Genomic DNA, 25,916 nt, shown 5'->3' on the forward strand with positions numbered 1-25,916 from the left:
TCCTGCTTTGAGTCTTTGTGTGCATATAACACATTGTAGAAGGCAGAAGAGAAACTGCCTGCATCATTTCAACTTGGTATTAACTTACAGTCAGTGCCTGTTTGAGGAAGAGGACAGCCAGGCACATCAATGATCAGCTCCTCTTTGGTACTAAGTGGATATTCTGAGAGGGAACTATGAGTCTGGGACCTAAGTCTAAAGGAGTTCAGGGGTACAGTCCCAGCGCTCTGCTGAGCCCACAGGAGAATGAGAGGCTGGGGGACCTCCTGGGGAGGAGGTGTGCTGTAAGTACTTCCTGGGAATCAAGGAGGGAGGGGATGATTGGTATATTTGGTTGATGTTTGGTATGTAGGAAGCTATCTGGTTGAATGATTGGTACTAGGAAACTGGATGGTTGGTGTGTAGGAAGCTATCTGGTTGAATGATTGGTACTAGGAAACTGGATGTTTGGTATGTAGGAAGGTATCTGGTTGAATGATTGGTACTAGGAAACTGGATGTTTGGTATGTAGGAAGCTATCTGGTTGAATGATTGGTACTAGGAAACTGGATGGTTGGTGTGTAGGAAGCTATCTGGTTGAATGATTGGTACTAGGAAACTGGATGGTTGGTATGTAGGAAGCTATCTGGTTGAATGATTGGTACTAGGAAACTGGATGGTTGGTGTGTAGGAAGCTATCTGGTTGAATGATTGGTACTAGGAAACTGGATGGTTGGTGTTTGGATGGCTGGTATGTAGGAAACAATATGACTGGTGTTTGAGTGTTTGGTATGTAGGAGAGTGTTTGGGTGTTTGGTATAGGAAACTATATGGTTGGTGTGCTACTGCAGATTGGTGTGGGGTTATGAGTGTACTTTAAAGGCACGGACACACCGGTAGCGTTTGCCAGCCAAGAGTACTTAGCGAGAGAATATGTATCAACTTTAAATACAGGTTATGATATATCTGTGAATTCTAACGTTTTATCAATTTCCCTGTGTGTCAATTTCCCCAGGCCGTGGACAGAAAATGTTTTTACATCTTCTTTGTATACAGTAAGATATGATTGGGCAGTCTTCTGGTCGCCAGTGGTTCAGCCTCATCCTTATTGTTTATCTTTTTCAGGGACTGAATGAACCATCCGTACTGTTGCTCTGCTACGTTTTATATAGTGCATTGGCAATGGCATTTAATGTAAAATGGACATTTGGTAACTTTAAAAGTAATCTATTGTTAGAAATTCAAACAATTAAATTACATTTTGCATGTACACCAAGAGTCTCTACGCAATGACTTTAAAACAGACATGAGTGAATTACAGGAAATGCTGGTGTAAACCACTTCCTCTGGTAATAGAATCAGAGGCACCAGTTAAACTCAGTCACATATGAGTATGTGCAGTCTGCTTTTTTTTCTCACATTCCAACTTCCTGGTTTCTGAGGTAGGCCCAAGCCTGCAGTGGTAGCTGATCATTTTAACAAAACACAAGATCTAAAAAGTCCTACTACAGAAAATGTGATGACATTAATGGGGCAGGTGTTTGCTCTGGCAACTACCCAATAACTTTCCGAACCACAACAGAGTACCAAGCAGCAGATTGTAAGCGCGTATCACGGGGAACTTGGCTCTGTATAGTCAACTCCTGATAAATGCAATGAGTTACAATTGTCCTAAATGTTTGCTCTTAACCTGAGCACAGCCTGTCCAGAGTAAAATCATCTATAGTCAGTATTTGAATTGCACTTTTCCGATGTGCACTTATCAGGAGCCAACATATAAACTAATTCCATACCGTGTGTGTGTGTGTGTGTGTGTGTGTGTGTGTGTGTGTGTGTGTGTGTGTGTGTGTGTGTGTGTGTGTGTGTGTGTGTGTGTGTGTGTGTGTGTGTGTGTGTGTGTGTGTGTGTATGTGTAGTCCCTGGCAACGGCTGTGGTGCAGCTGTATATGGCCCTGCCACATAGTCCCACCTGCTGGAGCCTGCAGCACACTGGGGTGGCCTGCTTCACCAAGGACAACCCTCGTCGCTCCTACTTCATACGCCTCTTCGATGTCAAGGTAACAAGAATATGTAATGTCAGCTATAATGATGGAGAATGTCAATCAATCATATTTCTTTATAAAGCCATTTTTACATTAGCAGTTTAACCCAGTCTAGATAAGGATCCTTTGTTGATCCGCTGTTGAGTTTACCATGAGCGGACAGCCTGAAGGATCAGTTGTAATATTGTCCACTGTTGAGTTTACCATGAGCTGAGAGCCTGAAGGATCAGTTGTAATATTGTCCGCTGTTGAGTTTACCATGAGCTGAGAGCCTGAAGGATCAGTTGTAATATTGTCCACTGTTGAGTTTACCATGAGCTGAGAGCCTGAAGGATCAGTTGTAATATTGTCCGCTGTTGAGTTTACCATGAGCTGAGAGCCTGAAGGATCAGCTGTAATATTGTCCACTGTTGAGTTTACCATGAGCTGAGAGGATGAAGGATCAGTTGTAATATTGTCCACTGTTGAGTTTACCATGAGCTGAGAGCCTGAAGGATCAGTTGTAATATTGTCCACTGTCCATTTAAGCTACAGTTATGCTGACAGTTGTTTTTTCCCCCAGAAAGGACAGCTGACCTGGGAGCAGGAGCTCTATAACCAAATGGTCTACCACAGCCCCCGACCCTTCTTCCACGTATTTGCTGCAGATGTAAGCAAAACATGAATATGCCCTGGATACTCATGATGATGGCTTGACTGTAAATCCAAAGTTGAGTGATTGTCCATTTGTATTTCTCATTCTGCAAATGTATGCCAAGATATGTCAAAGTTCACTCCAATACAATGCAGGACTGCCAAGTGGGGCTGAACTTTGTGAATGAACAAGAGTCTGAAACATTCCTATGTGCAGTGGAAGACAAGATAAACCAGAGAAACCGTCAAGGTCAGGTCATTTGTTGTAGGATCCAGGACAGAAACATTGTGTTGTGTTATTTGGTAGTCAATGGTTGTTGTTTGTGGTTGTTGTTTGTCATATTTGAACTAATATACACTACTGTTCAAAGTTTGGGGTCACGTAGAAATGTCCTTGTTTTTGAAAGAGAAGCACATTTTTTGTCCATTAAAATAACATCAAATTGATCAGAAATACAGTGTAGACATTGTTAATGTTGTAAATGACTATTGTAGCTGGAAACGGCAGATTTATTATGGAATATCTACATAGGCGTACAGAGGCCAATTATCAGCAAACATCACTCCTGTGTTCCAATGGCACGTTGTGTTAGCTACTCCAAGTTTATCATTTTAAAAGGCTAATTGATCATTAGAAAACCCTTTTGCAGTTATGTTAACACAGCTGAAAACTGTTGTTCTGATTAAAGAAGCAATACAACTGGCTTTCTTTAGACTAGTTGAGTGTTTGGAGCATCAGCATTTGTGGGTTCGATTACAGGCTCAAAATGGCCAGAAACAAAGACTTTCTTCTGAAACTTGTCAGTATATTCTTCTTCTGAGAAATGAAGGCTATTCCATGCGAGAAATTGCCAAGAAACTGAAGATCTCGTACAACGCTGTGTGCTACTCCCTTCACAGAACAGCATAAACTGGCTCTAACCAGAATAGAAAGAGGAGTGGGAGGCCCCGGTGCACAACTGAGCAAGAGGACAAGTACATTAGAGTGTCTAGTTTGAGAAACAGACACCTCACAAGTCCTCAACTGGCAGCTTCATTAAATAGTACCCGCAAAACACCAGTCTCAACGTCAACAGTGAAGAGGCGACTCCGGGATGCTGGCCTTCTAGGCAGAGTTCCTCTGTCCAGTATCTGTGTTCTTTTGCCCATCTTAATCTTCTCTTTTTATTGGCCAGTCTGAGATATGTCTTTTTCTTTGCAACTCTGCCTAGAAGGCCAGCATCCCAGTGTCGCCTCTTCACTGTTGATGTTGAGACTGGTGTTTTAGCTAACACAACGTGCCATTGGAACACAGGAGTGATGGTTGCTGGTAATGGGCCTCTGTACGCCTATGTAGATATTCCATAAACAATCTGCCGTTTCCAGCTACAATAGTCATTTACAACATTAACAATGTCTACACTGTATTTCTGATCAATTGTATGGTATTTTAATGGACAATATTTTTTCCTTTTCTTTCAAAAACAAGGACATTTCTAAGTGACCCCAAATTTTTGAACAGTAGTGTATCTCTGATACTGGAAAACAGAACAAATATTGTAAGGTGTGGTTCCATAGTGGTTAGCTGTGGCTTTTTAAAGGAAAACGTTGTGGTGGAGATGAGAAGACATTACCTAAACTGACATCCTCTCGTTTCCTGTTCCCTTCTTTTCTCCTTCTCACAGTCTCAGAGAAGAAGCAGCGCCCCCTGCCTTCCAATGGTAAGCCTGACATACTAATACCACAGACATTTTGATGCGGGTGTCTGAAGTAATCACTAAAGAATCCTTTTCCTTTTCTTAATATGTGTGTTTTACTTACAAACAGAGGTAAAGGCGAGTATCCCTTATCCCATTGTACGTGTTATACCCCAGGCACTAATACTAACTGACCCAATATGTAAACATGCAATGTGTTTCATACATGTACACGTCAATTGTAATCCAGGACCTGGGAGTCCCGCTTCTCCCTCTGTGGCAACCATGGACATCCAGAACCCAGACATCCAGGCTTCACGCTACCGCTCCGTCACACCTGTGCCTGCTCCTGCCTTTGTCAGTAGGGGGAAAAAGGACAAGAAGAAGGACAAGAAGAAGGGCAGTAAACTCTCCAAAGCAGACATTGGAGCACCCAGTGGGTTTACGTGAGTGGATACTAAGCACACACTTATAAGCAGGTGGTAAAATAAAGCCTTCATAAGCTATCACAACACATGTAGTTACATGACACCTATCATCAAATTGTCTGTGCTCAATTTGTTTAATTTACAAACCAGGATAGAATCCAAGCTTGCCACTCATACCTTTCTAAGGTACTCACTCAGGTGTATGTTCCTCTCCTTCTCTCTCCTCTCCTCCTCAGACACGTGAGTCATGTGGGCTGGGATCCCAATAACCTGGACCCTGACCTGAAGAAGCTGTTGTCCTGTGCTGGGATCAGTGAGGCTGAGCTGAAGGATGAGGAGACCTCCCAACTCATCCAACAAGTCATCGAGAACTCAGGCGGCATGGAAGCAGTCAAAAAGGCCATGCACACTGGTGCGTGTCATTCTGAGTGTCTGTCTCCTGGTCTAGAGTTACCAACTTCCTCACTTTTTAGAACTAACTGTAAATCTCTTTTTGTAATCCAATAAATTGCCATTTTTTCATCCCATGGAGTATAGATCCTGGGCATCCTCACCCTCCGCCTGGTAGACAGGGTTCTCTACCTCCCGTACCAGGCAGCTGTTCCTCCTCTCCTGCCCCCACTCCTCCACGGGGGGGTCGCACTGGCCCCCTGCCCACTCCCCCAGGACAGCCAGGGCGAGGCCCACCCCACTCCCATCCCCCTCCATCCCGTGGAGCCCTGCCAACTCCACCCCCCTCAACCGGCCGAGGCGGACTCCCACCCCCTCCACCCTCTGTGTCCTATACTTCTCCTCCCCCTCCCCCTCCCCCTGGCCACCAGCGCTCCATGCCTGACCCTCATCCACCTGCTCCATCCGCCCCCAGCCGAGGAGGCCCAGCGCCTCCTCCACCTCCTCCCCCGCCTCCCCCATCCCAGAGCTCTGGAGACTTTCCTCCTCGCCCCTGGAAAGGTCCCCCACCACCTGCTCCTGCATCTACAGGAGGATGTGAAGAAGGTGGTAGAGGAGCTCTGCTGGATCAGATCCGTCTGGGGAGGAAGCTCAAAAACGTGAACTAAACTTTGTTATTCAAATGCAGAAATTGTCTTTGTCAATGAGAGTGAAGTCTATATATTTCAGTTTACATGATCATTGACCTTTGACCTTTGTGTGTCCCAGGTCACAGACAGTCCTGAGTCACCTCCACCTGCCGAGACAGACTCAGAGGGCATCGTAGGAGCTCTGATGATGGTCATGCAGAAGAGGAGTAAAGTCATCCACTCCTCTGGTAAACACTTTCTCATCCTAATCTATCATTCATTCATTCATGTATTATATTCCATCTACAAATGTGTAAAATAAACCAAATGCATTGTGGTTCGTCCTCATGAATCTAAAAATAAATGGCAGAATAACAGACATAACTCTCTTCTGTTTCAGATGAAGGTGAAGACGAAGGAGGTTATGATGATGAAGATGACGATGAGTGGGACGACTTATAAGTGCATTCCATCCTGTATTATTTTCCACTCTGTAACCATGGACTCAACAGTCTGTTTGATCCAGTTAATCTCTTTTGTGTTGGTGTTTTTGTATCAGTTGCTGACTGGAAGGTGACTCACAAAGATTTACATCAGAAGAATGCTACAGATAAGGATTGTGTGAAAGTCCCAAATGTGAGAGAAATCAACAGAACGTAAGACAGAGAAAGGATTGATGGATCACATATCTTTATATTTGTCGTTCAAACGTTTCCAGTGTAGGACTCATGCTGAGTATGTACAACACATTACAGTATGTTACCGTACAACACATTACAGTATGTTACCGTACTACACATTACAGTATGTTACCGTACAACACATTACAGTATGTTACCGTACTACACATTACAGTATGTTACCGTACTACACATTACAGTATGTTACCGTACTACACATTACAGTATGTTGCTGTACTACACATTACAGTATGTTGCTGTACAACACATTACAGTATGTTACCGTACTACACATTACAGTATGTTGCCGTACAACACATTACAGTATGTTGCCGTACTACACATTACAGTATGTTACCGTACTACACATTACAGTATGTTGCCGTACTACACATTACAGTATGTTGCCGTACTACACATTACAGTATGTTGCCGTACTACACATTACAGTATGTTACCGTACTACACATTACAGTATGTTGCTGTACTACACATTACAGTATGTTGCTGTACAACACATTACAGTATGTTACCGTACTACACATTACAGTATGTTGCCGTACTACACATTACAGTATGTTACCGTACTACACATTACAGTATGTTGCTGTACTACACATTACAGTATGTTGCTGTACAACACATTACAGTATGTGGCTGTACTACACATTACAGTATGTTGCCGTACTACACATTACAGTATGTTGCCATACTACAATTACAGTATGTTACCGTACTACACATTACAGTATGTTGCTGTACTACACATTACAGTATGTTACCGTACTACACATTACAGTATGTTGCCGTACTACACATTACAGTATGTTGCCGTACTACACATTACAGTATGTTACCGTACTACACATTACAGTATGTTGCTGTACTACACATTACAGTATGTTACCGTACTACACATTACAGTATGTTGCCGTACTACACATTACAGTATGTTGCCGTACTACACATTACAGTATGTTACCGTACTACACATTACAGTATGTTGCTGTACTACACATTACAGTATGTTACCGTACTACACATTACAGTATGTTACCGTACTACACATTACAGTATGTTACCGTACTACACATTACAGTATGTTGCCGTACTACACATTACAGTATGTTGCCGTACTACACATTACAGTATGTTACCGTACTACACATTACAGTATGTTGCTCAATATCATTAGAAAATATGGTGAGGTCTTCTTCACAGTCTTCTTTATACCTGTTCCGATTAAAAGTGACAATTTCATATTGCTGGAATGTAGTATTATAATGTAATACAAAGATTATGCACACACAGGATTTACCATCTTATTCTTCTACATGTAGATATTATCTGTTTTGTTGAAAGATCCCTCAATTCCCTTTCAATCCACCACCGTCCACGCACACAATTCAAAGAATACTGTATAGTTATGAGTCCTCAAACAAACATAGGTCACAAAGGTGTTAGAGAGAACAAGAGAGTCACCACAATTACAATATCACATATGGTATTAGTAGACAAATACATACATACATGTACATCACACCAAAACATTATCGCTCAACATTGAACAGCAAAATGTACACATTTCCAACCGACTAAAGCGTGCAAAGGCAAATGTTTATCAATTGTTTTATATCATAATCATTAAACATTAATAAACCATGGATCTATTTTGATCCTAAAATATATACACGTATCGATATATTACATTTCTATACTGAGATACTGGGTTGTGTGAAGGTCGGTATCACATGTCATTCAATGTACAAAGAGAGATGAAACTCATGTTTGGTGTCAAACATGGATCTCTAGTCTACCATAGGAGTGTCCTAGCTGGCTAGTGTTGGAAGTCCAGTCCTCTATCCTCCTTGGGTCTCCTGGTTCTCTGTGTGTCTCCTGCTGATGCGTTTAGGCTCTTGCTCCTGGCTCTCTGTGTGTCTCCTGGAAGTGCGTTTAGGCTCTTGCTCCTGGCTCTCTGTGTGTCTCCTGGAAGTGCGTTTGGGTTGTTGCTGCTTGTGCCTCAGCTGCTCCCAGTAGGACTGACAGTACTGGTGGATGAGCCTGATCTCTGGCTGGGACAGGGTGTCTGTGAAAGGGGGGGTTGGAGGGACCCTCTGCTGCTTGGGGTCATGTTGTCCCCCCCGTCCAGTGGGAGGGCTGTTGGAGGTCATGGGGTCGTTGTCAGGGGAGGTGAGGGCCAGCACGATGTCTCGGTCCAGAATGCGCAGCAACACCCGGGCCACCGTGTGCTTGAAGTTGTTCTCCGTGGCCAGGCAGTGGTATAGCCCGGCATCCGATTGGCTGAGGGACTTCAGAAGGATCCCGTGGGGCGTCTTCAGATACTCTCTGTCCCGGTTGAGCTGAGGGGTGAGAGAGAGAGTTATGGTAGTGAGGGGAGAGAGAGAGTTATGGTAGTGAGGGAGAGAGAGTGTTATGGTAGTGAGGGAGAGAGAGTGTTATGGTAGTGAGGGAGAGAGAATGTTATGGTAGTGAGGGGGACAGAGAGAGAGAGTTATGGTAGTGAGGGGGAGAGAGAGTGTTATGGTAGTGAGGGTGAGAGAGAGTTATGGTAGTGAGGGAGAGAGAGAGAGTGTTATGGTAGTGAGGGTGAGAGAGAGTTATGGTAGTGAGGGGGACAGAGAGAGAGAGTTATGGTAGTGAGGGGGACAGAGAGAGAGTGTTATGGTAGTGAGGGTGAGAGAGAGTTATGGTAGTGAGGGGGAGAGAGAGAGTTATGGTAGTGAGGGGGACAGAGAGAGAGTGTTATGGTAGTGAGGGTGAGAGAGAGTTATGGTAGTGAGGGGGACAGAGAGAGAGAGTTATGGTAGTGAGGGGGACAGAGAGAGAGTGTTATGGTAGTGAGGGGGACAGAGAGAGAGAGAGAGTTATGGTAGTGAGTTAGAGAGAGAGTTATGGTAGTGAGGGGGGGAGAGAGAGTTATGGTAGTGAGGGGGAGAGAGTGTTATGGTAGTGAGGGGGAGAGAGAGTGTTATGGTAGTGAGGGTGAGAGAGCGTTATGGTAGTGAGGGAGAGAGAGAGTGTTATGGTAGTGAGGGTGAGAGAGAGTTATGGTAGTGAGGGGGACAGAGAGAGAGAGTTATGGTAGTGAGGGGGACAGAGAGAGAGAGAGTAATGGTAGTGAGGGGGACAGAGAGAGAGAGTTATGGTAGTGAGGGGGAGAGAGAGTGTTATGGTAGTGAGGGTGAGAGAGAGTTATGGTAGTGAGGGAGAGAGAGAGAGTGTTATGGTAGTGAGGGTGAGAGAGAGTTATGGTAGTGAGGGGGACAGAGAGAGAGTTATGGTAGTGAGGGGGACAGAGAGAGAGTGTTATGGTAGTGAGGGTGAGAGAGAGTTATGGTAGTGAGGGGGACAGAGAGAGAGAGAGTTATGGTAGTGAGGGAGAGAGAGAGTTATGGTAGTGAGGGGGAGAGAGAGAGTTATGGTGGTGAGGGGGAGAGAGAGTGTTATGGTAGTGAGGGGGAGAGAGAGTGTTATGGTAGTGAGGGTGAGAGAGAGTTATGGTAGTGAGGAGGACAGAGAGAGAGAGTTATGGTAGTGAGGGAGAGAGAGAGTGTTATGGTAGTGAGGGTGAGAGAGAGTTATGGTAGTGAGGGGGACAGAGAGAGAGTGTTATGGTAGTGAGGGTGAGAGAGAGTTATGGTATTGAGGGGGACAGAGAGAGAGTGTTATGGTAGTGAGGGGGACAGAGAGAGAGTGTTATGGTAGTGAGGGGGACAGAGAGAGAGAGTTATGGTAGTGAGGGGGAGAGAGAGTGTTATGGTAGTGAGGGTGAGAGAGAGTTATGGTAGTGAGGGAGAGAGAGAGAGTGTTATGGTAGTGAGGGTGAGAGAGAGTTATGGTAGTGAGGGGGACAGAGAGAGAGAGTTATGGTAGTGAGGGGGACAGAGAGAGAGTGTTATGGTAGTGAGGGTGAGAGAGAGTTATGGTAGTGAGGGGGACAGAGAGAGAGAGTTATGGTAGTGAGGGGGACAGAGAGAGAGTGTTATGGTAGTGAGGGGGACAGAGAGAGAGAGAGTTATGGTAGTGAGGGGGAGAGAGAGTGTTATGGTAGTGAGGGTGAGAGAGAGTTATGGTAGTGAGGGAGAGAGAGAGAGTGTTATGGTAGTGAGGGTGAGAGAGAGTTATGGTAGTGAGGGGGACAGAGAGAGAGAGTTATGGTAGTGAGGGGGACAGAGAGAGAGTGTTATGGTAGTGAGGGGGACAGAGAGAGAGAGAGTTATGGTAGTGAGGGAGAGAGAGAGTTATGGTAGTGAGGGGGACAGAGAGAGAGTTATGGTAGTGAGGGGGACAGAGAGAGAGTGTTATGGTAGTGAGGGTGAGAGAGAGTTATGGTAGTGAGGGGGACAGAGAGAGAGAGTTATGGTAGTGAGGGGGACAGAGAGAGAGTGTTATGGTAGTGAGGGGGACAGAGAGAGAGAGAGTTATGGTGGTGAGGGGGAGAGAGAGTGTTATGGTAGTGAGGGTGAGAGAGAGTTATGGTAGTGAGGGTGAGAGAGAGTTATGGTAGTGAGGGAGAGAGAGAGTGTTATGGTAGTGAGGGTGAGAGAGAGTTATGGTAGTGAGGGTGAGAGAGAGTTATGGTAGTGAGGGAGAGAGAGAGTGTTATGGTAGTGAGGGTGAGAGAGAGTTATGGTAGTGAGGAGGACAGAGAGAGAGAGTTATGGTAGTGAGGGGGACAGAGAGAGAGTGTTATGGTAGTGAGGGTGAGAGAGAGTTATGGTAGTGAGGGGGACAGAGAGAGAGAGTTATGGTAGTGAGGGGGACAGAGAGAGAGTGTTATGGTAGTGAGGGGGACAGAGAGAGAGAGAGAGTTATGGTAGTGAGTTAGAGAGAGAGTTATGGTAGTGAGGGGGGGAGAGAGAGTTATGGTAGTGAGGGGGAGAGAGTGTTATGGTAGTGAGGGGGAGAGAGAGTGTTATGGTAGTGAGGGTGAGAGAGCGTTATGGTAGTGAGGGAGAGAGAGAGTGTTATGGTAGTGAGGGTGAGAGAGAGTTATGGTAGTGAGGGGGACAGAGAGAGAGAGTTATGGTAGTGAGGGGGACAGAGAGAGAGAGAGTAATGGTAGTGAGGGGGACAGAGAGAGAGAGTTATGGTAGTGAGGGGGAGAGAGAGTGTTATGGTAGTGAGGGTGAGAGAGAGTTATGGTAGTGAGGGAGAGAGAGAGAGTGTTATGGTAGTGAGGGTGAGAGAGAGTTATGGTAGTGAGGGGGACAGAGAGAGAGTTATGGTAGTGAGGGGGACAGAGAGAGAGTGTTATGGTAGTGAGGGTGAGAGAGAGTTATGGTAGTGAGGGGGACAGAGAGAGAGAGAGTTATGGTAGTGAGGGAGAGAGAGAGTTATGGTAGTGAGGGGGAGAGAGAGAGTTATGGTGGTGAGGGGGAGAGAGAGTGTTATGGTAGTGAGGGGGAGAGAGAGTGTTATGGTAGTGAGGGTGAGAGAGAGTTATGGTAGTGAGGAGGACAGAGAGAGAGAGTTATGGTAGTGAGGGAGAGAGAGAGTGTTATGGTAGTGAGGGTGAGAGAGAGTTATGGTAGTGAGGGGGACAGAGAGAGAGTGTTATGGTAGTGAGGGTGAGAGAGAGTTATGGTATTGAGGGGGACAGAGAGAGAGTGTTATGGTAGTGAGGGGGACAGAGAGAGAGTGTTATGGTAGTGAGGGGGACAGAGAGAGAGAGTTATGGTAGTGAGGGGGAGAGAGAGTGTTATGGTAGTGAGGGTGAGAGAGAGTTATGGTAGTGAGGGGAGAGAGAGAGTGTTATGGTAGTGAGGGTGAGAGAGAGTTATGGTAGTGAGGGGGACAGAGAGAGAGAGTTATGGTAGTGAGGGGGACAGAGAGAGAGTGTTATGGTAGTGAGGGTGAGAGAGAGTTATGGTAGTGAGGGGGACAGAGAGAGAGAGTTATGGTAGTGAGGGGGACAGAGAGAGAGTGTTATGGTAGTGAGGGGGACAGAGAGAGAGAGTTATGGTAGTGAGGGGGAGAGAGAGTGTTATGGTAGTGAGGGTGAGAGAGAGTTATGGTAGTGAGGGAGAGAGAGAGAGTGTTATGGTAGTGAGGGTGAGAGAGAGTTATGGTAGTGAGGGGGACAGAGAGAGAGAGTTATGGTAGTGAGGGGGACAGAGAGAGAGTGTTATGGTAGTGAGGGGGACAGAGAGAGAGAGAGTTATGGTAGTGAGGGAGAGAGAGAGTTATGGTAGTGAGGGGGACAGAGAGAGAGTTATGGTAGTGAGGGGGACAGAGAGAGAGTGTTATGGTAGTGAGGGTGAGAGAGAGTTATGGTAGTGAGGGGGACAGAGAGAGAGAGTTATGGTAGTGAGGGGGACAGAGAGAGAGTGTTATGGTAGTGAGGGGGACAGAGAGAGAGAGAGTTATGGTAGTGAGGGAGAGAGAGAGTTATGGTAGTGAGGGGGAGAGAGAGAGTTATGGTGGTGAGGGGGAGAGAGAGTGTTATGGTAGTGAGGGGGAGAGAGAGTGTTATGGTAGTGAGGGTGAGAGAGAGTTATGGTAGTGAGGGTGAGAGAGAGTTATGGTAGTGAGGGAGAGAGAGAGTGTTATGGTAGTGAGGGTGAGAGAGAGTTATGGTAGTGAGGAGGACAGAGAGAGAGAGTTATGGTAGTGAGGGGGACAGAGAGAGAGTGTTATGGTAGTGAGGGTGAGAGAGAGTTATGGTATTGAGGGGGACAGAGAGAGAGTGTTATGGTAGTGAGGGGGACAGAGAGAGAGTGTTATGGTAGTGAGGCGGACAGAGAGAGAGAGTTATGGTAGTGAGGGGGAGAGAGAGAGTGTTATGGTAGTGAGGGTGAGAGAGAGTTATGGTAGTGAGGGGGACAGAGAGAGAGAGTTATGGTAGTGAGGGGGACAGAGAGAGAGTGTTATGGTAGTGAGGGTGAGAGAGAGTTATGGTAGTGAGGGGGACAGAGAGAGAGAGTTATGGTAGTGAGGGGGACAGAGAGAGAGTGTTATGGTAGTGAGGGGGACAGAGAGAGAGAGAGTTATGGTAGTGAGGGAGAGAGAGAGTTATGGTAGTGAGGGGAGAGAGAGAGTTATGGTAGTGAGGGGGAGAGAGTGTTATGGTAGTGAGGGGGAGAGAGAGTGTTATGGTAGTGAGGGTGAGAGAGCGTTATGGTAGTGAGGGAGAGAGAGAGTGTTATGGTAGTGAGGGTGAGAGAGAGTTATGGTAGTGAGGGGGACAGAGAGAGAGAGTTATGGTAGTGAGGGGGACAGAGAGAGAGAGAGTAATGGTAGTGAGGGGGACAGAGAGAGAGAGTTATGGTAGTGTGGGAGAGAGAGAGTGATGGTAGTGAGGGGGACAGAGAGAGAGAGTGATGGTAGTGAGGGGGACAGAGAGAGAGAGAGTTATGGTAGTGAGGGGGACAGAGAGAGTTATGGTAGTGTGGGAGAGAGAGAGTGATGGTAGTGAGGGGGACAGAGAGAGAGAGAGTTATGGTAGTGAGGGGGACAGAGAGAGTTATGGTAGTGAGGGAGAGAGAGAGTTATGGTAGTGAGGGAGACAGAGAGAGAGAGAGTTATGGTAGTGAGGGGGACAGAGAGAGAGAGTTATGGTAGTGAGGGGGACAGAGAGAGAGAGTTATGGTAGTGAGGGGGACAGAGAGAGAGAGTTATGGTAGTGAGGGGGACAGAGAGAGAGAGTTATGGTAGTGAGGGGGACAGAGAGAGAGAGTTATGGTAGTGAGGGGGACAGAGAGAGAGAGTTATGGTAATGAGGGGGACAGAGAGAGAGAGTTATGGTAGTGAGGGGGACAGAGAGAGTTATGGTAGTGAGGGAGAGAGAGAGAGAGTTATGGTAGTGTGGGGGAGAGAGAGAGTTATGGTAGTGAGGGGGACAGAGAGAGAGTGTTATGGTAGTGAGGGGGACAGAGAGAGAGAGTTATGGTAGTGAGGGGGAGAGAGAGAGTTATGGTAGTGTGGGGGAGAGAGAGAGTTATGGTAGTGAGGGGGACAGAGAGAGAGAGTTATGGTAGTGAGGGGGAGAGAGAGAGTTATGGTAGTGTGGGGGAGAGAGAGAGTTATGGTAGTGAGGGGGAGAGAGAGAGAGTTATGGTAGTGTGGGGGAGAGAGAGAGTTATGGTAGTGAGGGGGACAGAGAGAGAGAGTTATGGTAGTGAGGGGGACAGAGAGAGAGAGTTATGGTATTGAGGGGGACAGAGAGAGAGAGTTATGGTAGTGTGGGAGAGAGAGAGTGATGGTAGTGAGGGGGACAGAGAGAGAGAGAGTTATGGTAGTGAGGGGGAGAGAGAGTTATGGTAGTGAGGGAGAGAGAGAGTTATGATAGTGAGGGGGACAGAGAGAGAGAGAGTTATGGTAGTGAGGGAGAGAGAGAGTTATGGTAGTGAGGGAGAGAGAGAGTTATGGTAGTGAGGGGGAGAGAGAGAGAGAGAGTTATGGTAGTGAGGGGGACAGAGAGAGAGAGTTATGGTAGTGAGGGGGAGAGAGAGAGAGTTATGGTAGTGTGGGGGAGAGAGAGAGTTATGGTAGTGAGGGGGACAGAGAGAGAGAGAGTTATGGTAGTGAGGGGGACAGAGAGAGAGAGTTATGGTAGTGAGGGGGAGAGAGAGAGTTATGGTAGTGTGGGGGAGAGAGAGAGTTATGGTAGTGAGGGGGAGAGAGAGAGAGTTATGGTAGTGTGGGGGAGAGAGAGAGTTATGGTAGTGAGGGGGACAGAGAGAGAGAGTTATGGTAGTGAGGGGGACAGAGAGAGAGAGAGTTATGGTAGTGTGGGAGAGAGAGAGTGATGGTAGTGAGGGGGACAGAGAGAGAGAGAGTTATGGTAGTGAGGGGGAGAGAGAGTTATGGTAGTGAGGGAGAGAGAGAGTTATGATAGTGAGGGGGACAGAGAGAGAGAGAGTTATGGTAGTGAGGGAGAGAGAGAGTTATGGTAGTGTGGGGGAGAGAGAGAGTTATGGTAGTGAGGGGGAGAGAGAGAGAGTTATGGTAGTGTGGGGGAGAGAGAGAGTTATGGTAGTGAGGGGGACAGAGAGAGAGAGTTATGGTAGTGAGGGGGACAGAGAGAGAGAGTTATGGTAGTGAGGGGGACAGAGAGAGAGAGAGTTATGGTAGTGTGGGAGAGAGAGAGTGATGGTAGTGAGGGGGACAGAGAGAGAGAGAGTTATGGTAGTGAGGGGGAGAGAGAGTTATGGTAGTGAGGGAGAGAGAGAGTTATGATAGTGAGGGGGACAGAGAGAGAGAGAGTTATGGTAGTGAGGGAGAGAGAGAGTTATGGTAGTGAGGGGGAGAGAGAGAGTTATGGTAGTGAGGGGGACAGAGAGAGAGAGAGTTATGGTAGTGAGGGGGACAGAGAGAGAGAGAGTTATGGTAGTGAGGGGGACAGAGAGAGAGAGTTATGGTAGTGAGGGGGACAGAGAGAGTTATGGTAGTGAGGGAGAGAGAGAGAGAGTTATGGTAGTGTGGGGGAGAGAGAGAGTTATGGTAGTGAGGGGGACAGAGAGAGAGTGTTATGGTAGTGAGGGGGACAGAGAGAGAGAGTTATGGTAGTGAGGGGGAGAGAGAGAGTTATGGTAGTGTGGGGGAGAGAGAGAGTTATGGTAGTGAGGGGGACAGAGAGAGAGAGTTATGGTAGTGAGGGGGAGAGAGAGAGTTATGGTAGTGTGGGGGAGAGAGAGAGTTATGGTAGTGAGGGGGAGAGAGAGAGAGTTATGGTAGTGTGGGGGAGAGAGAGAGTTATGGTAGTGAGGGGGACAGAGAGAGAGAGTTATGGTAGTGAGGGGGACAGAGAGAGAGAGTTATGGTATTGAGGGGGACAGAGAGAGAGAGTTATGGTAGTGTGGGAGAGAGAGAGTGATGGTAGTGAGGGGGACAGAGAGAGAGAGAGTTATGGTAGTGAGGGAGAGAGAGAGTTATGGTAGTGAGGGAGAGAGAGAGTTATGGTAGTGAGGGGGAGAGAGAGAGAGAGAGAGTTATGGTAGTGAGGGGGACAGAGAGAGAGAGTTATGGTAGTGAGGGGGAGAGAGAGAGAGTTATGGTAGTGTGGGGGAGAGAGAGAGTTATGGTAGTGAGGGGGACAGAGAGAGAGAGAGTTATGGTAGTGAGGGGGACAGAGAGAGAGAGTTATGGTAGTGAGGGGGAGAGAGAGAGTTATGGTAGTGTGGGGGAGAGAGAGAGTTATGGTAGTGAGGGGGAGAGAGAGAGAGTTATGGTAGTGTGGGGGAGAGAGAGAGTTATGGTAGTGAGGGGGACAGAGAGAGAGAGTTATGGTAGTGAGGGGGACAGAGAGAGAGAGAGTTATGGTAGTGTGGGAGAGAGAGAGTGATGGTAGTGAGGGGGACAGAGAGAGAGAGAGTTATGGTAGTGAGGGGGAGAGAGAGTTATGGTAGTGAGGGAGAGAGAGAGTTATGATAGTGAGGGGGACAGAGAGAGAGAGAGTTATGGTAGTGAGGGAGAGAGAGAGTTATGGTAGTGTGGGGGAGAGAGAGAGTTATGGTAGTGAGGGGGAGAGAGAGAGAGTTATGGTAGTGTGGGGGAGAGAGAGAGTTATGGTAGTGAGGGGGACAGAGAGAGAGAGTTATGGTAGTGAGGGGGACAGAGAGAGAGAGTTATGGTAGTGAGGGGGACAGAGAGAGAGAGAGTTATGGTAGTGTGGGAGAGAGAGAGTGATGGTAGTGAGGGGGACAGAGAGAGAGAGAGTTATGGTAGTGAGGGGGAGAGAGAGTTATGGTAGTGAGGGAGAGAGAGAGTTATGATAGTGAGGGGGACAGAGAGAGAGAGAGTTATGGTAGTGAGGGAGAGAGAGAGTTATGGTAGTGAGGGGGAGAGAGAGAGTTATGGTAGTGAGGGGGACAGAGAGAGAGAGAGTTATGGTAGTGAGGGGGACAGAGAGAGAGAGAGTTATGGTAGTGAGGGGGACAGAGAGAGAGAGTTATGGTAGTGAGGGGGACAGAGAGAGAGAGTTATGGTAGTGAGGGGGACAGAGAGAGAGTTATGGTAGTGAGGGGGACAGAGAGAGAGAGTTATGGTAGTGAGGGGGACAGAGAGAGAGAGTTATGGTAGTGAGGGGGAGAGAGAGAGAGTTATGGTAGTGTGGGGGAGAGAGAGAGTTATGGTAGTGAGGGGGACAGAGAGAGAGAGAGTTATGGTAGTGAGGGGGACAGAGAGAGAGAGTTATGGTATTGAGGGGGACAGAGAGAGAGAGTTATGGTAGTGAGGGGGACAGAGAGAGAGAGAGTTATGGTAGTGAGGGGGACAGAGAGAGAGAGAGTTATGGTAGTGTGGGGGAGAGAGAGAGTTATGGTATTGAGGGGGACAGAGAGAGAGAGTTATGGTATTGAGGGGGACAGAGAGAGAGAGTTATGGTATTGAGGGGGACAGAGAGAGAGAGTTATGGTAGTGAGGGGGACAGAGAGAGAGAGTTATGGTAGTGAGGGGGACAGAGAGAGAGAGTTATGGTAGTGAGGGGGACAGAGAGAGAGAGTTATGGTAGTGTGGGGGACAGAGAGAGAGAGTTATGGTAGTGAGGGGGACAGAGAGAGAGAGTTATGGTAGTGAGGGGGACAGAGAGAGAGAGTTATGGCAGTGTGGGGGAGAGAGAGAGTTATGGTAGTGAGGGGGACAGAGAGAGAGAGTTATGGTAGTGAGGGGGACAGAGAGAGAGAGTTATGGTAGTGAGGGGGACAGAGAGAGAGAGTTATGGTAGTGAGGGGGACAGAGAGAGAGAGTTATGGTAGTGAGGGGGACAGAGAGAGAGAGTTATGGTAGTGAGGGGGACAGAGAGAGAGAGTTATGGTAGTGAGGGGGACAGAGAGAGAGAGTTATGGTAGTGAGGGGGACAGAGAGAGAGAGTTATGGTAGTGAGGGGGACAGAGAGAGAGAGTTATGGCAGTGTGGGGGAGAGAGAGAGTTATGGTAGTGAGGGGGACAGAGAGAGAGAGAGTAATGGTAGTGAGGGGGACAGAGAGAGAGAGTTATGGCAGTGAGGGGGACAGAGAGAGAGAGAGTAATGGTAGTGAGGGGGACAGAGAGAGAGAGTTATGGTAGTGAGGGGGACAGAGAGAGAGAGTTATGGCAGTGTGGGGGAGAGAGAGAGTTATGGTAGTGAGGGGGACAGAGAGAGAGAGAGTAATGGTAGTGAGGGGGACAGAGAGAGAGAGTTATGGCAGTGAGGGGGACAGAGAGAGAGAGTTATGGCAGTGTGGGGGAGAACAAGGTCCACATGTGCCTCATTTGGATTTCAAAAGTGATTGACTATTTCTCTATGGATAATTTTGAACTGAAATAACATTGGCTGACCATTAATACCGTTAATATCTACAAGAAAAACTTCACTTCTGCTCCAGAGTGGAGCAGCGGTCTAAGGCACTGCATCCCAGTGCTAGAGGAATTACTACAGACCCTGGTTCAATTCCATGCTGTATCATAACTGGCAGTGATTGGGAGTCCCATAGGATAGGGCACAAATGGCCCAGCGTCGTCCGGGTTAGGGTTTGGCCAGGGTAGGCCGTCATTTGAGGTGGCAGGATAGCCTAGTGGTTAGAACGTTAGTTCGAATCCCTGAGCTGACAAGGTACAAATCATACAAATTGTCGTTCTGCCCCTGAACAAGGCAGTTAACCCACTGTTCCTAGGCCGTCATTGAAAATAAGAATTTGTTCTTAACTGACTTGCCTAGTTAAATAAAGGTAAAATAAATTGTAAATAAGAATGGGTTCTTAAATGACTTGCCTAGTTAAATAAAGGTAAAATAAATTGTAAATAAGAATGGGTTCTTAAATGACTTGCCTAGTTAAATAAAGGTAAAATAAATTGTAAATAAGAATGGGTTCTTAAATGACTTGCCTAGTTAAATAAAGGTAAAATAAATTGTAAATAAGAATGGGTTCTTAAATGACTTGCCTAGTTAAATAAAGGTAAAATAAATTGTAAATAAGAATGGGTTCTTAAATGACTTGCCTAGTTAAATAAAGGTAAAATAAATTGTAAATAAGAATGGGTTCTTAAATGACTTGCCTAGTTAAATAAAAAATAAACGTATGTTTATTTAGTCAATCAAACAGAGATAAGCCCTGTGCAAACTGCTCCAACAGCTCAAGTGTAACCTATAAATGTGATATGAATTTGATATTTTAATAATACTGGTCACTTTTCAAAGAGCAGAACGAGATGCATGCATTTTCCTCCTTACCGCTTTCCTCCTTCCTTCTCTCTGATAGAGCCACTTGACTGTAGCCTGAGGAGAGCGAGGCTGACACTCCAGGAAGGTACTGCTCCCTTCCACACCAAACTGGACTGTCTCTCTCAGACGATTCTCCACTGAAGGAGGGAAGGAGGAAGAGAGAGAGAGAAAGAGGGAGAGAGAGAGAGAAAGAAAGAGGGAGAGAGAGACAGATAGGAGATTATCTTAAATGCCAGTTATTTGCTAATGTTTTAATTATTACATGATTTGATTGTGTCACTGAATTCTGCTAAAATATATTTTTTAAAGTGTTTTGTCTAACCTTTGGCATTGAAGCCTCTGCACTGTCGCAGTGGATCCCCATGTTTCACATCCTGTCTTCTGCTCCTCCTGAGTGAGAGAGACAGAGCAGAGTTCATCCAACACATTTCACAAGCACAGAAATAAATTCAGTCATTCACACATTTATTCAGACAGACAGACAGACAGACAGACAGACAGACAGACAGACAGACAGACAGACAGACAGACAGACAGACAGACAGACAGACAGACAGACAGACAGACAGACAGACAGACTAATAAAGCTTTATGACACTCCTTCCTTGTCAATATCAGATGAGGGGTTGTGGTGTGTGTTGTGTTGGTGTGTGTTGTGTTGGTGTGTGTTGTGGTCCTGACCTCTTGGTGGCGGGGGTGAAAGCAGAGCAGCTCTCCCCGTCCCAGGCGCAGTAAGGGTCCCGTGCCAGACAGCAGTCGGAACAGGCCCTCCCATATACCCCACAACGATGCAGAGATACCTGGGTAAGCCCTGCCTCCGATGACACGTACAGCTGTTGCTATAGTGACGGAATGAAAACAAGAGCTCAGCATCAACAATATCTCTCTAGTGTTTCCTGTCGATGAAGAAAGAGAGAGTTCAGCTTACCCTTTTAGATGATATCCTCATTGTTTTTACAGCAGCACGTGTCTGTAATTAAATGTATTGTGTCACATAAGGATCAACAAAGCGTAACCATTGAAGGAATGTCCAAGGACAGGGGTTAGAGACTTTTGCTATAATGTTAACAATATTTAGAGAAATCATATAGGCACACCCTGAAAACCTCCACTTCCTCCAGGGTGAGCTCCTCCATGGTGCTCGGGTCCTTGGGTAAAACTATGACCTTTTGGACAGTGCCACGATCTGGAACAAGAGAGGTCTGATGACACCATGTCAAATTTGGACAAAAGACAAAATGTGAAATTCCAACATGCAATGAAGTCCTTCTGTCAGCCAATTGCCCTGGGACAGAGAGACACTCACCTGTGCCCAGGAAGAGCACCTCGTATCGGGCGTCCACTGCGTCCACCTGGTCCACCACCAGGGCTGTGAAGCGGTAGTCCACCCCGGTCCTCACCACCAGGGGGCGACGGTGGATAGGGTACACAGGGTGGTACATGAGGGGATGGGCTCGCATGAAGTTCACTGCCTCGTCTGAGAAGTCCTTAGAGGTGCGAATGCCCGGGGTGAATGTTCCTCCTGGACACTAGAATTATATATAGTGAGTAACACAGAGAAAGAGAGAGAGACAGAGTGTAAGCAATGCCTTTCACTATTGGAAAGAGGCGACAGTTGATGGGATGTATATATATGGATTGTTTTCAGTGAGTAACTGGTCTGAACCTACTGTGCCAGGGCGAGGGTAAGGAATCTTGCCGGTGTAGGCTGTCCACTGGTAGTTATGACCATGTTTGTGGGAGAAGGGTCCATTGAAGACGTTACGGATGTCAGCCATGGAGTACACACAGACTGCTGAGCCCTTGAACACAGAGCTGGGAGAGAAAGAAGGGGAAAACAGAGAGGGGGAATGCAGTCAGCATCAACCAGTGAAGTGGAGGAGGGAGGAGAGAGAGGTAAACCAACAGCTACTAGATGAGAGTAGAAAAGCAGGAGCGAGAACAGGGCAGGCCTTTAGAGAGAGGGGAAATTGGAGAGAGGCTAAGTATAACAGGTAATGTAAGACAGATACAATGATGACCTACCCAGCAGTTGTGAAGAGGGCATAGACCACAGGGTTGCGTTCATCTTGCGTGGTCTGGATGAAAACATCCCCTGAAAGGATGACGAAAGAGACAGAAATGATTTTCCTGTAGAATAGATGAAAGATTCACTTCCATAGACAACTAATGATCCCTAAATCTTTATCTAAATCTTTATCTAAATCACTAAATCTTTCACTGAGGTCTGTCTCACTCAATTCGTCAAACAAGGTCTCCACCCCATCGTCTCCGATCACAGAGCACACCAGGCGGGCTTTCAGGAAGGTGGTCCATCTGTTCACCAGGGACTTCTGACCCCCCTCATCATTCTGGGAAGAGGGAATGTAAAGGACGGAAGAGGTAAGGGAAGGCTGTTTCCTTGGAAGACACTTTTTTTTTTACCCTTAACAATTCCCCCATTCACAATGTTGTCCATAATGTTGCAGTCAGACTATAATTCTGTAAGTAATTAAAGTAATAGAGTTAATAAGAATACAGAACAGCGTAGTTTCACAGGGCCACCCTGCAAGGTCCGAGCAAGGCCTTCTCACCAGACACACTCGTCCCACTCTGGCCAGCACACTAGGGCTGGCCCCTCCCCCTGCATCCAGACTCTTCTCCCGGAAGAAGAAGTAGAGTTTATCATCATTCCTCTCGGCGCTGTCGGGGATCTGCTGGATCTGAATGAATACGGGTTCTGAGACGGACGGAGAGAGAGAGGAACGGAGTGATGAAAGAAAGAGAAACCTGCAGCATTAGCAGCAGTTTGCCATGTTTTCTTGGATCCAGATGTCGCTGGTTCGTATCTGGCTTGAAGGACCACGATAATAAATTGCAACATTTTGGGAATCCACCCTCACAAGAGGCAGTCATTTTCAGGCGTAGTAACTCACCATTGAGCCACTTGGAGTCATACTGCTCTGTCCTGACTGTTGTTCTGCCCCCCATGGTCCTAAAGAGGGCTGCGTCTGTCCCCATGAAGTCTACATGGACCCCTGCATACAGATTCCCATCTGCAGATGAGAAGAGAGGAGGAAGAGAAAGAGATGGAGAGGTTAGGAAACAGTGAAAGTGGGAGGGGAGACTGTCCCAATTTTGGGCAGTCTACTAAGTGTATGCACAAGTGAGGTGAAGCTTACCGATAAGAGCACCAATGTTCTCCTGAGAAGGGTCGTAGGAACATTTGCCCTTCCCTGATTCCGTAAATCCAGGAACTAGCCTGAACACATAGTCCTGGAAAGAGAGAGACCAGAAAGGCCATATAAGGATCAAATGTTTTGAAGTGGCAAAATGTATAGTGAAAAATAGCTCAAATCTGAGCCCTAGTTTTGAGTACCACCATTTTGAGAAATCCGAGCTGCTGGTCGTGAAGATGCACAGATATGCTGCAGTTAATTGTCTTTTAAAATGATTTTGGGCATATTGAACCTCTCACCTCTGCCTTCCAGCCTCTGTTGATGAAGGTGCAGATGGGTTGGTAGGCTCCAGTCCCACAGGTGTACAGATGGGTGCGGTTCCATGGCTCTATCATACGCACAAAGTTTGCACACTCACCCTGGTGTGTGTACACAGACATGGGAATGCTATCAATTGTTGGTGTATGAAAATTCTCTTTCAAAACTGTGAAATAAGACCCATGAAAATGGGACATCATTAGTTAATACTGTAAGGTAGAGGGGCCAGGGTTCTTTTACAAAGACAAGGCATTCTCACCTGTCCTCCTTTTCCTGTCATCCGACATTCCCCTCTTCTCTTGTCAGAGGTTGGCCAATGGATCTGTAATGGACAAATGAAACCGGACATTACAGGATCATTTTACTTGAAGTCTTTTACTACGGGGCAGCAGGTAGCCTAGTGTTTAGAGCGTTGGTCAAGTAACCGAAAAGTTTCTGGATCGAATCCCCGAGCTGACCAGGTAAAAATCTGTCATTCTGCCCCTGACCAAGGCAGTTCCCCGGTAGACCGTCATTGTAAATAAGGATTTGTTCTAACTGACTTGCCTGGTTAAATAAAAAAAATACTACCACATTAAACTGTGATAAAGCTATGCATACACAGGAAAGATTCCTCCAGTCTCATTGGCCTTTTTGAGGGAGTTGTGGTTATGTGTGTTCTTACTATGAGGGGCTCCTTGTTGACGTTGTGCATGTCCAGGGCCACCAGGTACTCCCGGCTGCCCAGGTAGAGACGCCCCTGGTCCTGGTCCATCAGCAGGATGCGGTAGTCACTGGTGTTGAAGGAGAAGGAGAAGGGACGGACTGCTCTGGTGTCCAACAACTCTGCGGAGGAGAGAGACGCATAGATGCACAAATATGCATAGATACACACAGGGACACAACGTTAGTGTAAATCATATGCAAAATAAGTTCTGTGGCAGATGAGAATGGTAAAATCTTAATATCCAGCAGGGGGAGCCACGAGCTCTTTCTGTTTATTGCCTTGAATCTTTCCCATACAGTTTCCCTGATAACGACTACAAGTTTCCTTGAATCTTTCCCATGCAGTTTCCCTGATAACAACTACAAGTTTCCTTGAATCTTTCCCATACAGTTTCCCTGATAACGACTACAAGTTTCCTTGAATCTTTCCCATGCAGTTTCCCTGATAACGACTACAAGTTTCCTTGAATCTTTCCCATTCAGTTTCCCTGATAACGACTACAAGTTTCCTTGAATCTTTCCCATGCAGTTTCCCTGATAACGACTACAAGTTTCCTTGAATCTTTCCCATGCAGTTTCCCTGATAACGACTACAAGTTTCCTTGAATCTTTCCCATGCAGTTTCCCTGATAAAGACTACAAGTGCTTTATTTCGCACTATCAGCAGCATGTACAGAACATAGACTACTAACACCAAGAGAAAATGTGCGACTGACTAAATATGTAACTTCTCAGGACGTATTCCAGAGGCTTTTAAGATTTCAATATTTCATGCGTTCCAAGCTTCTGATTGAGTTTGTGGCATTGACTGAATGTACTGTGCAACTTTATGGATGCTAATGCAGGTCTCTGAGGACACACGGTATGAGGAACTCTAAGTAAAGCCTTTAAACCAGGTCTGTTCTGTGACCCACTCTCTGATGGCGCATTTCCCCAGCATGTTCCATCTCTCTTTTCCACCCGAGTGTTTTACACAAAAGTCTCAGAATTTTCTCTTTCCTTCTATGCGGAACGGCACCCGTGTCGCACTGGGCCATGGCTCTGGTGGACCTGCTCTGACTTGGAGCCAAGGCAGCCACCATTTACATAACAATGACCAACTGAACGTTAAAACCTTCTCACAAAGCAACAGTCTTGAACGATGCAGAGGTTGTTGATTCTGCTCGCCACAAATCTTTAGTGTCACACTCCTGAGGGAAACACAATAACACTAGAGCTTACATGAACATAAAACACTGGTGTGCGAGTAAGTCTTAATGGAAAAGCACCATGAATGAGTTATACACCCATTCATTCATTCATTCATTCATTCATTCATTCATTCATTCATTCATTCATTCATTCATTCATTCATTCATGCATTCATTCATTCATTCATGCATTCATTCATTCAGAGACAAGAGACGTCACATCTCCCCGTATCAGATCATAATTACTATATTTACTGAAGCTGCCCTCTTGGCCAGGTCTCCCTTGTAAAATAAAGTATCTTGACCTTAATGGTTAAATTAAGGTTCAATAAAACGGACCTAGAGTGGCAAGAAACAGTATGTGAACCCTTTGGAATTACCTGGATTTCTGCATAATATTGGTCATCAAATTTGTCACCACAATAGAGAAACATAGTGTGCTTAAACTAATAACACACAAATTATTGTATTTTTCTTGTCAATATTGAATACATCATTTAAACATTCACAGTGTAGGTTGGAAAAAGTATGTGAACCCCTAGGCTAATGGCTTCTCCAAAAGCTAATTGGAGTCAGGAGTCAGCTAACCTGGAGTCTAATCAATGAGACAAGATTGGAGATGTTGGTTAGTGCTGCCTTGCCCTATAAACACTCTATAAACACTCACAAAATTTGAGTTTGCTATTCACAAGACACATTACCTTATTTGAACCATGCCTCAAACAAAAGAGATCTCAGAAAAAGCCTAAGATTAAGAATTGTTGACTTGCATAAAGCTGGAAACGGTTACAAAAGTGTCTCTAAAAGCCTTGATGTTCATCAGTCAACGGTAAGACTATTTTTATTTTTTTTCACCTTTATTTAACCAGTTGAGAACAAGTTCTCATTTACAACTGTGACCTGGCCAAGATAAAGCAAAGCAATGT

At 46.2% G+C, this 25,916-nt stretch overlaps 2 protein-coding genes across 2 annotated transcripts in view; one reads left to right on the plus strand and one right to left on the minus strand.

Annotated features, from left to right (window-relative positions):
* Positions 1 to 8,145, plus strand: LOC106567248 (actin nucleation-promoting factor WAS). Its single transcript, XM_014136310.3, has 10 exons — positions 1 to 284; positions 1,896 to 2,036; positions 2,584 to 2,670; positions 2,811 to 2,904; positions 4,319 to 4,354; positions 4,581 to 4,776; positions 4,995 to 5,170; positions 5,296 to 5,807; positions 5,917 to 6,025; positions 6,178 to 8,145. Exons 1-10 carry the CDS (start codon positions 177 to 179, stop codon positions 6,237 to 6,239), a joined length of 1,521 nt encoding a protein of 506 aa, XP_013991785.1. The 5' UTR covers positions 1 to 176; the 3' UTR covers positions 6,240 to 8,145.
* LOC106567247 (semaphorin-3F) overlaps positions 6,451 to 25,916 on the minus strand; it is a 25,073-nt gene continuing 5,607 nt past the window's right edge. Inside the window, exons 3-18 of the mRNA XM_014136309.3 lie at positions 23,760 to 23,920; positions 23,355 to 23,417; positions 23,077 to 23,196; positions 22,781 to 22,874; positions 22,535 to 22,654; positions 22,193 to 22,338; positions 21,856 to 21,970; positions 21,645 to 21,714; positions 21,290 to 21,434; positions 20,926 to 21,148; positions 20,717 to 20,805; positions 20,548 to 20,589; positions 20,301 to 20,458; positions 19,942 to 20,009; positions 19,629 to 19,756; positions 6,451 to 8,817 (exon numbers count right to left, since the gene is read on the minus strand). Coding sequence (XP_013991784.1) covers positions 8,317 to 8,817; positions 19,629 to 19,756; positions 19,942 to 20,009; positions 20,301 to 20,458; positions 20,548 to 20,589; positions 20,717 to 20,805; positions 20,926 to 21,148; positions 21,290 to 21,434; positions 21,645 to 21,714; positions 21,856 to 21,970; positions 22,193 to 22,338; positions 22,535 to 22,654; positions 22,781 to 22,874; positions 23,077 to 23,196; positions 23,355 to 23,417; positions 23,760 to 23,920 — 2,243 coding nt within the window. The 3' untranslated portion in view covers positions 6,451 to 8,316. The remainder of the gene's footprint in view (positions 8,818 to 19,628; positions 19,757 to 19,941; positions 20,010 to 20,300; positions 20,459 to 20,547; positions 20,590 to 20,716; positions 20,806 to 20,925; positions 21,149 to 21,289; positions 21,435 to 21,644; positions 21,715 to 21,855; positions 21,971 to 22,192; positions 22,339 to 22,534; positions 22,655 to 22,780; positions 22,875 to 23,076; positions 23,197 to 23,354; positions 23,418 to 23,759; positions 23,921 to 25,916) is intronic.

The sequence above is a fragment of the Salmo salar genome, chromosome 13 (assembly GCF_965601325.2).
Source record: "Salmo salar chromosome 13, fSalSal1, whole genome shotgun sequence".
Taxonomy (NCBI): Eukaryota; Metazoa; Chordata; class Actinopteri; order Salmoniformes; family Salmonidae; genus Salmo; species Salmo salar.